Source organism: Pseudopodoces humilis, chromosome 9 (assembly GCF_049639895.1).
Source record: "Pseudopodoces humilis isolate 2021_Gansu_Grassland_sample_001 chromosome 9, ASM4963989v1, whole genome shotgun sequence".
Classification (NCBI taxonomy): domain Eukaryota; kingdom Metazoa; phylum Chordata; class Aves; order Passeriformes; family Paridae; genus Pseudopodoces; species Pseudopodoces humilis.
Window position 1 is genome coordinate 24,057,692 of NC_142208.1, and position 14,013 is coordinate 24,071,704.

The 14,013-nt window shown below is 51.8% G+C and overlaps 3 protein-coding genes across 3 annotated transcripts in view; 1 reads left to right on the forward strand and 2 right to left on the reverse strand.

Annotated features, from left to right (window-relative positions):
* The window catches only part of NT5C2 (5'-nucleotidase, cytosolic II), a 63,906-nt gene extending 63,009 nt beyond the window's left edge, over nt 1-897 (reverse strand). Inside the window, exon 1 of the mRNA XM_014250235.2 lies at nt 838-897. The gene's annotated coding sequence lies outside the window, so the exon portion shown is untranslated. The remainder of the gene's footprint in view (nt 1-837) is intronic.
* Nucleotides 898-3,658: 2,761 nt separating this feature from the next.
* On the forward strand, nt 3,659-10,071 carry INA (internexin neuronal intermediate filament protein alpha). Its single transcript, XM_005520873.2, has 3 exons — nt 3,659-4,591; nt 7,967-8,091; nt 8,646-10,071. The coding sequence occupies exons 1-3, from the start codon at nt 3,659-3,661 to the stop codon at nt 8,917-8,919; spliced, it is 1,332 nt and encodes a 443-aa protein (XP_005520930.2). The 3' UTR covers nt 8,920-10,071.
* Nucleotides 6,548-14,013, reverse strand: part of PCGF6 (polycomb group ring finger 6) — a 39,679-nt gene continuing 32,213 nt past the window's right edge. The window contains exon 11 of the transcript XR_015773201.1: nt 6,548-6,567. The gene's annotated coding sequence lies outside the window, so the exon portion shown is untranslated. The remainder of the gene's footprint in view (nt 6,568-14,013) is intronic.

A 14,013-nucleotide genomic window follows, 5' to 3' on the forward strand; every position in this document is an offset into this window, starting at 1 on the left:
AGCCCATTTTTGGTGCCAAGCCTCTGGTAGGGAAGCATTGCCTGCCAGGGAAGCTCAGTCTGCACTTCCCAATACCCTGGGACATCTCACAGTACCTGCACCGGGCCTCCAAGCAAGAGTTTTCGCCTGGAGATGAAGCCACCTGTATTTGTCATTTCCATGCATCCTCATGTCAGGGTCCCTCCTGAAATATCTGTCTGTGTGTCTTTCCAACACATAACCGCAGAAGAGCCACTGAAGGATGACTAAAAATGTGAAATGGCTTTTCTGTGCAGGAAAATAAAATAGACATTTCAGCCTAGGAAACCTTTCAGCCTAGGAAAGGGGTGAAGTGAGGTAAGGCAGAGGTCTGCAAAATTCTGCACAGGGAGGTGGGTGGGGAGAAACCATATCCCAGCTCTTCCACTGTGTCCCACAAGCCAGGGACATGGAATGAAATTAGCTGGCAGCCACTCTGAAACATGAAAAAAGATGTTTCTTCACAGAGTGAGTTATCAGACTGTGGATTACAAAGCACAATGGCATGCAGGACGTGAACTTGCACTGATTAGATAAGGGCCAGCAAACAGAGATGTGACTGCTGTCTGAGAGGCTCCAGAGCTGCAGACAGAAAGTAGAGAAGTTATACCAAAGAAGCATGAATCTCCCACTGTGAGAAACAAGCTCCTGTGTCAGAGCGATCCAGCACATCCATTTTCCTATTTTGTTATTGTGTTTGTATGTGTGCTACTAAACAAATGCATCCTTATGTGTGTGTGTTAACCACTTACATGTTTTCTCCCTGACTTCGATGCCCTGACCCAAAAAGCTCTCCCTCCTGCAGGGGATCAGACCTACCTGTACCACAGGAGATCTGGTAGCAGCCTCCTGGAAGACACTGGGATCTGCCTTTTTCCCACCTCTGGCAAGCATTTCCCTCTCATGAAGCAGCTGTGGTGAGACTGGGTGGTGAAACATCTCCCCAGAGCATTAGTATCACGGGCTATGCTGGCCAGGAGGTGTGTGTCCCACTGCCGTGTGTGCACAGCTCAGAGTACAGCTTTTCCCTGTGACTCATAAGCCCAGGCAGGTTGCAGCTTGGGAGATAAGTTATTTAATGAGCCTCGTCAGCAGGCAGATGCTGTGCAGAGACTATCACAGAGCTTTAAGGAGTCCTCCTGCTGTCTCACACACAAGACTTGATTTTTGAAGTAACTAGGAGGTATGAAATGGTCCTGGGTAATTTAATCTCTAATATGACCCATCGTTGTTTCATTGGTGTACAATTCTTAGCTATGGGACTTTTTCTCTTTGGTTTTCTGCTTGTTTTCTAGCCTTATAAAGTTCCCACTGATGCCATGTGTCTCTGTGTCCCAACAGTTACTCAAGTGTCAAGGTTTCCAGATGCTGAACACATCACAGGCACTGCCCTGCTTTTGGTTTGTGCCCATCTCATATCAGGTCTGACATGCCAGTGTTCAGCTTCTCTTTAACCACAGAGTCACAGCCTTGTTCTGCAGGACAGCAGTGCTCACTGCCATTTAGTGACTCTGACCCCTCTGACTCATTCAGCCACACGGTTCCAGCAGTCACATCAGCAACCAGCAGAGGTCTCAAATGTTTTATGCAGCCTCCTTCTGGGTGTGTAGAACGATGTCAGAACACCTTGACCCATTGGGAGGCAAAGGGTCTTTCCCCATGGAAAAGACCAGCACTTCTATTACCATATCGTTCATGTGCTGGAGGAGACTGACACTCCAAATTCAGCTGTTAGGTGTATGGCAGTGCTAAAAGAGCATGAGTGAGGAAGCCAGGGTAAGCTGCACTTCACTTTTCCATAACAAAGAGAACCACTGAGGCCTCTATCATCAGTAATAAGCATCAGAACAAAGTCATCAAAACAATGTCACACACATAACTAAGCAGAGCTGGAAACTTCTCTGTTCTGTGATCATTTACTCACTGTAGTAAACGCCTGACTTAGGATATTGTAATGCAAATTAGGAGATATTGAGGAAATGGTAAAACATGCTTGTGTGAGGAGTATGTGAAATACCTGGGGAAAAAAACAGACCAAGGAGAGGATTTCTGCCCTGGCAGTGTGAGCCAGGCAGCACAGGCCAGGGCAAGGACAGCTGGCAGCCCCTCCTGTGCCAAGGCTCTCTGCCTGGGATGCTCTGCCTTCAAAATGTGAGCTGCTTGGATAATGTAAATGTGCAGCTCATGCCACAGGTGCACATTGAGCTACCTGCACTGGAGGTATTGCTCAACCACAGCAACAACTCTTTTGGAAGTCACAGCTCTCTCCAAAGACAGCCCTGGCTTGTTTGTTCTCCCTGCTTATTTACTGGAACTCCCTTATGCTGTACTCTGGTCACCCATGAGGACAAACAGGGATAAGTGGAGTAGAGGAGCAGAGCATCAGTGCAAATCTCTGTGGCATAGAGATGTACAGCAGGGGACGAAATCCAAATATTTGCTCATTTCACCATGTTTATCACACTTGTATCACAATTAAGTTGTTTTTCCACCTCACAGCTATATTTTGTGCTGCTGCTCCCAGAAATCAGTCACTTCTAACTGGTCTCTTGGAGGTCCTGCACTGGGGTGCAGGCAGTGCACTTGGGCTGGAGGTGGGGTGTGCATGTATCCCCCTTCCTGTCAGTGATGCAGCCCTGGGTACTTCCAGCAAACCCTAGCCCATGGGAGGGCCAAGCCTGCTTGCATGGATAGTAGAGAAACTAAAGTGTTTCAGTTCCTGGCAAACAACCTGAAGGTAAAATCCTCCCTATGTGTCACCTATGGTACATCTGGACTGACCATTATCAGTCTTTGTCCTGGTCACACCGTCCTCCAAGCATATTCCCAACTCTGCACCCTAACAGCCTCCATCCCCATCCCACTGAGATCCTACACAGCCATAGGCACCCTGGTCCTTATCAGAGAAGAGCGGCTGGAACCACCCCTCCCAGTACACCTTCAGTGAAGACACAGATGCTCAGCACAGTCTCCCTTGAGCACTGGAGGGGACAGCTGGGGATACCCCAGCAAGTGATTTGTGTGTGTATGTGTGCGCGCACCTGTGTGTCTGTCTTTTGTCTCTCTGGGTGCCTGCCTGACTCACTCCCTCTCCACCTGCCCATTTCTGCCAGCTTCCTTCTGTCTCTTCTTTTCTGCCTCTCCTTGCCAGTGCATCTGTGCGTCTCTCTGAACGGCTGCTTGTCTCTTTGTCTCTCTGGCTCCAAGCATGTGGACGTTTGTGTCTTACTGTGAACGCGCCTGACCCTTTTCGCATGCCTGTGCATCCATCTGTCTCTGTGTGCATGTGTAATCTCGCCCATTGCCTGTGTATGTTTGCATGCTCCTTCTGCGTCCGTGTGTCCGTCCATTCCCCTACATCCCTCCGTCCGTCCGTCTATCCATCCGTCCCGCCCCGTGCCCCGCCCGCGGCCACAGCCCTTCAGCACCGCGGTTCACGGACAGCTCCTGCCACCTCCTGCCGCGACGGCACCGCGCACGGCACCGCGCACGGCACCGCGCCGCACCCCGCACCGCACCGCACCCCGCACCGCGCCCCCTCCCCGCCGGGGCGCTCCGCCCCGCGCCCCCTCCGCGCCGCGCCGCGCTCCGCCCCGCCGTACATAAACGCCGGCACCGCCGCCGCTCCCGCTCCGCCGCCATGAGCTACAGCACGGAGCCGGCGGCGCTGGCCGCCTCCTACCGCCACCTCTTCGCGGGAGCCCCGCGGCGCCCCGAGATGCCGGGGGGCCGGGGGGCACGCCAGGGAGCGGAGCCGGAGGTGGTGCGGGAGCGCGGCGCGGAGCCGCGGCGGGCGCGGGGCAGCGAGAAGGAGCAGCTGCAGGGCCTCAACGAGCGCTTCGCCGGGTACATTGAGCGGGTGCGGGTGCTGGAGGAGCGGAACCGGGCGCTGGCGGCGGAGCTGGCGGCGCTGCGGCAGCGCTCGGACGAGCCGCGCCGACTGGGGCAGCTGCTGGGCGGGGAGCTGCGCGCCCTGCGCGCCCGGCTGGAGGAGGCGCACGGGGAGCGGGCGCAGGCGGCGCTGGAGCGGGCGCGCCTGGCCGAGGAGACTCAGCGGCTGCGGGCGCGCTGCGAGGAGGAGGCGCGGAGCCGCGCCGAGGCCGAGCGGGCGCTGCGCTCCCGGCAGCAGGCGGCCGAGGCGGCCTCCCGCGCCAGCGCCGATCTGGGGCGGCGGGCGGCGGCGCAGCAGGAAGAGCTGGCGGCGCTGCGCAGCGCCCATGCCGAGCATCTCGCCGAGCTGGGCGCCGCGCTCCCGGCCGCGGCCCCGCCGCCGGCCCCGCGCCCCGACCTGGCCGCGGCGCTGCGGGAGCTGCGCGCTCAGTACGAGGCGCTGGCGGCCCGCAACCTGCAGGCGGCCGAGGACTGGTACCGCGCCCGCTGCGCCCGCCTGCACGAGCGGGCTGCCCGCAGCCAGGAGGCCGTGCGGGCCAGCCGCCGGGAGGCCGGCGAGTGCCGCCGCCAGCTCCAGGCGCGCCTGGTAGAGATGGAGAGCCTGCGCGGAGCTCACCAGTCCCTGGAGAGGCAGCTGCAGGAGCTGGAGGAGCGGCACAACGCCGAGGCCGCCGGCCTGCAGGTGAGCCGGGCGGCGCCGGGAACCGTCACTGTCCCCTCCCCTGGCACCGGGCAGCGCCGGGCACTGGCGGCACCGAGCATCCTCCTCCCGCGCCATCCGCACCAGTCGGCACCTTCATCCTAGCAGCCGCTCCCTGTAATGTGTAGCACCGGGAATCTCATCCCACGCAAACACCCGGCGCGGTGCCGCACCGCTACCCGCGACTCCGCACTCTCCCTCCCCTGGTCCAGCGCAGCTGTTCCCTGCAGCAGCCCCTCCCGCAGTTCTGTGCAGCGCTGGACACGCCGGCCCCATGCGTTTCCCCCTCCGCGCCTGCATCGCTCAGCACCATTGCCTGCGCTGTCCCGATCGGTGCTTCGCTACACAAAACACCCCCAAGCACGGAGCGGCACTCACCCACCCCTCTTGCCTTGCGCAGCACCCACCCATGCAGGCAGTGTCCCTGCAACGCTGCGCAGCACCAGGCATCCCTGCAGCCTTCCCACCAGCCAGCATTGTGCCTCTCTGCCCTGCACACAGATTCTGCCCCACCACTGCATTGCCTGTCACCTTCATCCTTTATCCAGAGGCAAAAACCCACAGGGCAGATTTTGGGGAAGCAGGCCAGGACACCCCCTCCAACACTCTTCCTGCAGGGGACATCCCTGCACACGGCAGCACTATTTGGGGCATCGATCTGTCCCTGCCCTGTCCCTTAAGGATCAGGTCCAAAATTGCCTACACATCGTTGTGGGTAATTCCTCGAAGCTGTCTGCCCAAGCTTGGCCCTTTGCCCTGTGGCCTGGCTCTTGGCACCTGCACTGCAGAAATTGGAGCTCTGCAAAGGTTAAATCTGGACTTGCAGACAGATCCCAGCATCTTTATGTCTGTGGAAAGACTCATGTAAAGCAGACAGAGTGCTCCATATCTCTCATTCCATTACCACGTTTTCTTGCTACAAGGGAATGTTCATGATTTATAATAAAATGAATCATGAGATTGTTCTATGGCTGTTAAATGAACTGTGATTTCTAAATCAAGCTGTTTCCTTCTAAATACTGAAACAACTGCCTCTAATCATAGCTGGAGGCCCTAAGTGATGCCTTGTCATTTCCAAGGCCAAATTTTGCCAGGCACTCTAGAATTCATGAATTCCAAGCTGCTTGCAAGCTTCCCGAATAGTTGAGGTTGTCTTTAACAATTTTTGTGGAAATAGGCAATATATTATCTATAGTGAAAAAATTATACATAGTAATCATAAATACTCTTGATGACATGTGAAAGAGGGGTCCTGGGAGCAACCTATCAGCTAGGCAAAAAAAATTAAGCAACTGGATTAAACAGCAGCATAATTGAAATTGCTTTAGTGACAGCATGGCAGTGCTTTCCTATATGACACTCAAGATCTGTTTTATGTGTAGCAATACTTAAAAGTCTTTTGAGCAATGTGCATGTGTAGCAGTTAAGTAAGTAATTTCCCTGGCTGCAAACAGTGGAAAAGGTTGGAAGTGTGTCTTAGAGAATATTTCTATTGTCTGAACTTTTAAAAGCCTTCTGCTAAAGCAGGGGCATGTCTTTATAATTGTGGGCTGCCCAGTCAAATCTGAACTGACATGCAAGAGCTTTTTGGTAGGGGACAGGTTTGCAGTGGTGTGAGGAGGGTGTTTTTATTCTACCAGCTGGTAGAGCTCGGGTGTGGAAGAGGCGCAGACCAGGAACAAGGACAACCAGTTTTGAAAGAGCTTTTTGTTCATGCAGACAACAGGCAGAGGGAAGAGGGCTGGAGGCACAAAGAGTCACAGCAGCAAGAGTGGAGCTGTCCCAGGCTGGGGATCACCTCAAGTCATTCCTTCCTGTCCTGTCTTGGTGCAGCAGCAATCTGTCTGCAGCGAAGCAGAGGCTTTAATCTGTGCAGCAGCAGCCATGCATGTCCTGGAGGCTTTTCAGTTTATGCCCCAGTGATGCCCTCAGAGGCACAGCTTCTTGCAGATCTTTTGCTGTGGAAAATGGTCAGGGTAGCACAGGTCAAAGCAGAGACCACAAGGACAACTCCTAAATATCCTGCAAGGCTGGCTGTGCCCAGCTAATCTGACTGTGACGTGCTCTATGCTGCATTCAGGATGAGCTGCTACTCTGAGGGGCTCTGCTCGAACGAGGCCCACTGCATCAGGGTCAGCACAGCTCCCTGCTCCTTGGGCAGCTCCACATGCCATGACTGCCTCTGCACTGTCCATGAGGAAGGTTAGAGAGGAGAGGAAGTTGAGGACATAATAGGAATGGGAAGGGGACAAGATGAGGATGATATGGCAGAACAAAGATCGTTTGCTGGGACTGCAAAATGCAATTGCAAAGGCCTGACTCTAGGAGGGGGTGCAGGAGTGTGACCATTGCAGGGATCTGTAGGAAGGGATACATCGTGGCTTAAGTGCAAACTGCTGACTCATTCCTGTTCCAAATCAGGCTTCTCTGGTGGCACAGTGGGGCAGCTGGCAGCAGGAAACCTGATTGGGAAGAGCCCTATGGGAGAAGGTTTCACTGCTTTCAAGCTGCTGCTTAGGTACCTAGATGCATGTGGGAAAAATGCAGACTGCTTGTTTTCTGAGAAAAAAAAAATAGAAGAAAAGATTAGTCTCCTTTGTTAGCAGGAGTTCTGGCCTTAGAGTCCTCCACATCACAGGTAGAACTGGTTATAAGGGACAAAAGGCAGGGCAAGGCTGACAGGAAGGATGCTAGAAGGACACTGTTGTCAAGCTGAGCACCCTGGCTCTTGCAGGGCAGTCCTCTGTCTCTGTAACCTCCCCAGATCCCTGCATTCAGAATCCCCCACTCCTGGGCTCTGAGGCATTTTCCCAGGAAGGTGACAGACTTCCCCACCTGGAGGGGACCCCTGGAAGCAGCACCTCTCCTTCCACCTCCTGGAAGCATGTCCCAACTCTTCTTAAGCCCTGCAGATGCAGACTGCAGCCTTTCTTCTCTGCTGCTGCAGTGCAGGGTGCTTTCACTTGTCTTGTTGAGCCACTGCCTCTACTTTGATGATGTTTAAGCCCAAAAGTTCCCTCTGTAGAAGCCTGCCTTCTCCCCTGCAGGACTGGGGGTCCCACTACCATGCACTGTTTGCCCATCTCACAGATCCTGCTGCAGATGGGAAACTGCATAAATCCATCAATGGCTAAAGCCTCCCCACACTCACACACTCACAAGCCATGCCTGGTGCTCTGCCTGCTTCTTCATCCCTGCTAGCATGACATTTCATGGTCCCAAGCTCCTAGTGGGATGTGCCTTCATGGAACAATTGCCCATTACAACTTCCCTATCTCTATAATGGGCAAAGCAGAGTGGGACTGTGGGAGAAGCCCCTGTTCCAAAATACAGGGCTGAGCACCCTTGCCTTCACAGGACACCATTGGACAGCTGGAGGATGACCTGCGAAACACCAAAAATGAGATGGCTCGGCACTTGAGGGAGTACCAAGACCTGCTCAACGTCAAGATGGCCCTTGATATCGAGATAGCTGCCTACAGGTAAGGCTGTTCTATTCCTGCTCTACCTGGACTTTTTCCAAACCCAATCCCCTGACCCCACTAGGCTGGGGTATTTTCAAGGGCCCAAAAAATACCTGGGTACACACTCAAGGAGCCACAAGCATGTTGTTCATCTCCCTTGCCTGGATCTGCCATACTCCTGCCTGGGGAGCAGGCATGGCTCCACGTCCTGCCTTGATCTAGCAGCTGTGAAACACATCCCTCAGCCATCCCAGAAGCAGTGTTTTTTAATGGGGACAGTTGGGGTTGGAAACTCGTCTCTCTTGCAAAGTTAAAAGTAGATGCAAAAGACTGTGCTTTGGGTATTTTCCTCATGTTTCTGGAGAGGAAAGAAGGGAAAAAGTTATTGTCATGTACCCCATATTGCAAGTCCTCCAGAAATGGTTGACCAAAATACGATTTTGAATCAGTTTCATGGTGCAGTGTAACCTGTGGTGATGACTTGGACCTGCCTGCAGGGCACAACTTGCTCTCAAGTTTTGCAGATGTTTCACATCCCCATACTAACCTCTTCCCTTGTGATGTGCTTGCAGGAAGCTGCTGGAGGGAGAGGAGACCCTCTTCAACATGGGAAGCGGTGGCCTTCCATCACTCAATTCCCTCCCCAGCCCTACTTACTCCTTCCAGCCAAGGAGCTTTAGTTCCTCTACTCTGTCCTTCAAAGAGGAGGAGCAAGGAGAGGTTATTAAAGTGACCTCTAAAATATCATCCAGCAGGGCTGAGGTGATTGAAGGAACCATAACCTCTGTCAAGAAAAGAGGGAGGTTAAACCTGCATGGAGGAATCCTTGCAAATGCAAAGATGTAACCATCAGGACCCTGTTCACAAGCATTTGAGGGGGAACAGTCTCCACTCGGCCTTGAAATTGCTCCTCTGGGTATAAAGCTGCACTGGGCTCGCAGGAAGCCTCCCTTAAAAACACATAACCTCCCCTGGGGACACCAACCCAGGGATGGCTTCCTTGCGGGTCCTGCCACACAGAGGCCGAGCTTGGCACATTGCTCCCTTTTAAATGGGGTGGAGGCACACAGGACAGGTAGCTAGAGATGCATGTTGGTCATTGTGGTGGTGGCACACGGATGCGCAGCACGCTCCCTCTCCTCCTGCTGCGGGCGGGCGAGGGGCAGCCAGCTGGGAATTCTGCTGAGCCAGCTCTCTGGGGAGGGGAGGGAAACAACTCAACATGTTTACTGTAACTAGTTTCAAGGCTACATACCTTCATCTACTATCCAAATCCATGTACAGCTAAACTTTTCCCCACTCCTCGAATTGTAGCCGTCCACTTTTAACCCTAGAAGCACAGAAATAGCCATAACTGGACTGTAACCACACCTGACATCTGATCTCAGCCACGTATAGTTTTGAACTATAAGGAATGTTAATTTTTCTTTGTACTGACCAGTCTTGATTTCTGACAGCACTAGTCAAGCCAGGCACATGGGGTTTATAAGCAGCAGGCACAGGGCAGGAACTGCTACATTTGAGGTGAAGGCACCACCATGCTGGGGTGCAGTACCTCATGCGGTATCACTGTCTCCCAAATATGAGGGTCTGAGGGCCCCTTGTTTGGCTGCACAGTCTTCATGTGAAAAACCTGTGCCCAGATTAGCATTGTGCCCCAGTCAGCACTGGGAAGCTGAAGGACTCCTGAACACCAGCCTGCAAAGCATCCTTGTCTCTGCTCTAACTGTTCCAATCTGTGCCAAATTTGATATAGGATTTAACAACTATAGGTTTCCTTCAATGCCTTAAATTGCCAGCAATCGCTTTTGCAAGAGCAGGAGACTCCGTGTGTTGTGTGTCAGTGCCCTGGCAGGGTTATCATCATCAGACCTCGCTGCCCTTGCGGTGCTGCCAGAGTAGTTCCTGGAACCAGCAAATTGTTTGCTCGCACTCTTTCCTCTTCTATTGTAAGGCACAAGTTAATAATTAAAAAAAGAAATAGTTGTGTGGATCAAACCGAGCTGTTTTGTTGTCTTTGCTGCTGCATCATCTTGGGAACACACCCCAGTGTCCGGCCCACAGCTGGTTCAGTGCCCAGCAGTCCCTCTGGGCCCCTGCAAAGAGCTCAGTGTTGGGAGGCAGCTGCCAACCCCTCCTGCTGGAGTTGCAAGGTAAGGCTGGACCCACTGATGGCAGTGGGGCACGTCTGGGGCTCACCCCCGGTACCTGTCATGGTGGCCCTGCTGTGTAGAAGAGTCCATGGCCAGCTGGCTGAGGGAGCAAGGTCTGCCATGGCCAAGTGCACTCTCATTTGCTCAGAAAATGGACTCTGAGGGTGTGATTTGCATCACACCCCTGACAGTTCAGTCCCAAGGTACCCGTCATTTCTGCTCCACGCTGCCTGTGTGCTCAGGGGTTAGAAACAACCTCGTGCTTTGCCTGTACACCTGAAAATAAAGTGACTTACAGAAGAGCAGATGAAGAGAGGAGAGTGCACCCATCTCCCAATTAAACTCAGCAGTCACAAGTGCTGTGACTTGCAGTGGCTTATATTTGGAAGATGCACACGTTCTGTTTGACATGTGCCTGTAGAGGGAAAAAGCACAGTCAGCTTCCTACTGGTGGCCCTGCCAGAGCACACTGTCCTGTTGCCTTTCCATTCCTGCTTTGTTGCACCACATCATGGCAATCTGCCTCAGAGCCCCAGGGACACAGTGTGACAGTCACAGGCTTCTCCACCAGAGCTGCAGGCCAGCAGCAGCATAGCTACACCTTGATCCTGTCACACTGGTGACCTCGGGGACCATGCCCTGGACAGGCTGCTCACCATAGGGTGAGAGCCCTGGGGAGGGCAGCCCTGCAGGTGGGTGAAACAAGGGGCACTTTCCAGATGCAGGGGAGGGGGCCCAGGGCATGGCTGGAGCAGTGCAGCTCACCAGCAGCCCCCAGCAAAACAGCACAGAGCAACTTGGGGTGCCCAGGCAGAGCCTGGGGGAGTCAGCACGTGCAGAGTTAAGTCCAAGGTATTGGCACATAAAACAAGATCAAGAAATGTCCAAATATCTCCTTGGTCTGCTGTCAGTTAGGAAATGCTAACACACAGAATGTCTCCCAGTCCATTGGGGGAATAAAAAGCAGATGTGACTGTGCAGCTAATGAAATATATTCTGAATCTCACTCTCCAGTGCTGCTGCTTTCTGTCCCTTGAGCATAAGCAGCCTGACTTGTCCTTTGTTCCCAGCACAATCCTCAGACAGAATTCCTGCTTGCTCAGCTAACTGGATGCTAATTACAAAACTGGGAATTTATTTTGGTGATATCAATGTGAAGGGGCTACAGTGGTGGAACAGGACGGAGGAGCTGCAGGAAGGGCAAGAAACTACTTTGGAAAATGGCTGCAGTGTGAGGGCCAGCCCAATTTCCTGCATTTCTGGAGCTCTGCAGCAATTTGGTGCAGTCTCATGATGTTAAACTCCAGAGGTGACAGAGGGGCAACAGGCAGGGAGGCCCATGTCTACACTCTCATTTCCTTTATGAGAAGAAAAATGACAGTGAAGAGGGACAGGCCTGGCTGAATATGTTGCCAATGCTGACCTCTGACTATCTCCAACCAGGCCTCCTTTTCAATTGCTATCTTCTTCAGAGTGGTTCCTTTTAGCTGCCTGCTTACATGCACCAGAAGGCTTCTACAGTGAAACCATAAGCTGGAACAGGACAATAAATCCTCATTTGTGGTCCCATCTTTCTTACTGGGTTAAACACTCAGGCTGCCAGAGGGAAGGAGTGAGTCACACTGCAGATGCTGAAAGATTTATACCTCTATAAAACCTCAACCCCTTGGATAAAAGGCAGCTGTGGACACAGACTTCACCATAAGCTCAGGAAGCAGCAGAGCGCAGCTATTTCTCCATGATACTGCATTTTCTTCTTCTCTGTGCTGGGGAGAACTTGAGCTTCCTTACAATGAGACAAATTCCCACCACTGGGCTGGCTGTTTTTTCCCTGGATGTAGATGCTGGCCCATGCAGTGGTGATGTAGAGCTCTTTGAAAATAGACGAAGTTGCTGCACATGGAGAAGTTTTGCTAATGACGCTTATCTAGATGCTGCAAATCATTAAAAAGTAAGCCAAAGAAAAAGCAGCCAAAGGAAAAAAAAAACCCACAAACCCCAAACATTTTCCTTTGGCAGGAATGCAAACATCTCCTTTTCCAGACCAAGGAAGAACACTGTCATTCAGCAAGAAGGAATCAATATGCAATTCAGAGCAAAGTCTCTTCCGGAACCTTTGGCTGGATCCAGCCAACTCTCTCTTTCCAGCTCTTGGCACAGACACCTCTTTAAGGAAAAGAGCTTCTTCCTGCAGAGAGCGACCCACACAGAGCCCTAAACCAGCAGCCAAACAGATGTTTATGAATGATCAAATGTCCCCATCACTGGGGTTTGACACTTTGAAGCAGAGTGTATGTCAAAATAGCACAAGCAATGCCAGCTCATTCATCCAAGACTTCACATGCCTGTGGGAATAAGGATCACTTGGCAAACGCAGCACAAAGTGCAAACGGTGCACTGCTTGGGGTGGGGTGGGAGAATTTTCATTAACCCTGGTCTTTTCCAGCACTTCCAAATGAACCAAAGGTCTGCAGAGCTGGGGCTCAGGAGGAAGGCACTCCTACAGGTTGTGCAGGGGTCTTCATCCAAAACCCAGCTCAACCAGAGATGAGTTTGCAACTCTGTGACAAACAATTTCATCCTTGTTAAAGCAAACATTTTGCTGGCCAGAACTGACAGAGAGCATAACATAAAGAAGGAACAGTGTCCATGCTAAACATCTCCTTTCTCCAGAAGAGAAATACCAGAAAACGTCAGAGTGCAATTCCAGAGCCCCTGGTACACATTCATTTGCAGCAAAGCTCTTGAGGTGCTGTGTCAGTTCTGAACAAGAGAGGCCCAAAGTCCATTCCTACCACAGCAGGGTAACTCTGCTCCTTTGCCTTTGAATTAAGAGGCAGCTGCTGCCTGCCTAAATGCCAGAGAGCACAAGGAGAAACAAGTTCTTAGCTCTCCAATGTCCAGAGCAGCCTTGTAAATGCTCTGACAGACACATAGTCCTTCCCTGAGATGATGCACATGCAGATCCAAGTGTGAGCTGTAAGAAAAAGCTGTTTGGAGATGTCATTTGGAAAAGCTGAGATCAGGCTGAAAAACATGGTTTGCAGTGAGGCTCAGAACATCATTAAGTTTAAGCAAATTTCAATGGAAATGAAAAAAAACCGAAATAAAGAAAGAATAAAACCCTAAGCCCCAGATATGACACCTCATTAGCAAATTCCTAGTCTAGCAATGAGACCTAAGAGATGTATGAATAAAAATGCCTGAAGCAAGCCAAAATGATTCAGTAAGCCAAAACATTTAGGCTAGATTCTTAAGGAAGCAGAGATTATAAGATCATACTGTGACTCCATGTCCTCTTTACCCCCTACGTCCTCCCCTGATCATTTTTATGCTCATCAGCTTAACTTCAGACACATTTGAGAGCACTGGAAGTCTCCAAGGTACCAAACCCCTCTCAGTTTCACACTGTCTGGTACAGGTGAAACATCCTCATGGATTGAGAAGCTGAGCTTCCCCTACTGGACACCAGAAAATCCATTCAGAGGACAGAGGTTACGGATACATCAACACCAAGGGCTCCAAAGTAGCTCTCACAGGAACATACAATTTTTCTCAATCTTTGCCAAGTCTCCACCACATACTTTTCTAACGTTAATGTTTCCTTTGGAAAAAAACAGATATTTTAAACTTTCTTTTCCAAATAGATTATTTTACCACACAGTTAGAAAATGCAAGTTCTCTTTTGCACTTTGGGAAACATTTCTTTTGCAGACCACTGCTGTATTTGACACAAATACATTGTTTTACATTAAATCCAAACCCAGTAAAGATGGCGATACAGCTC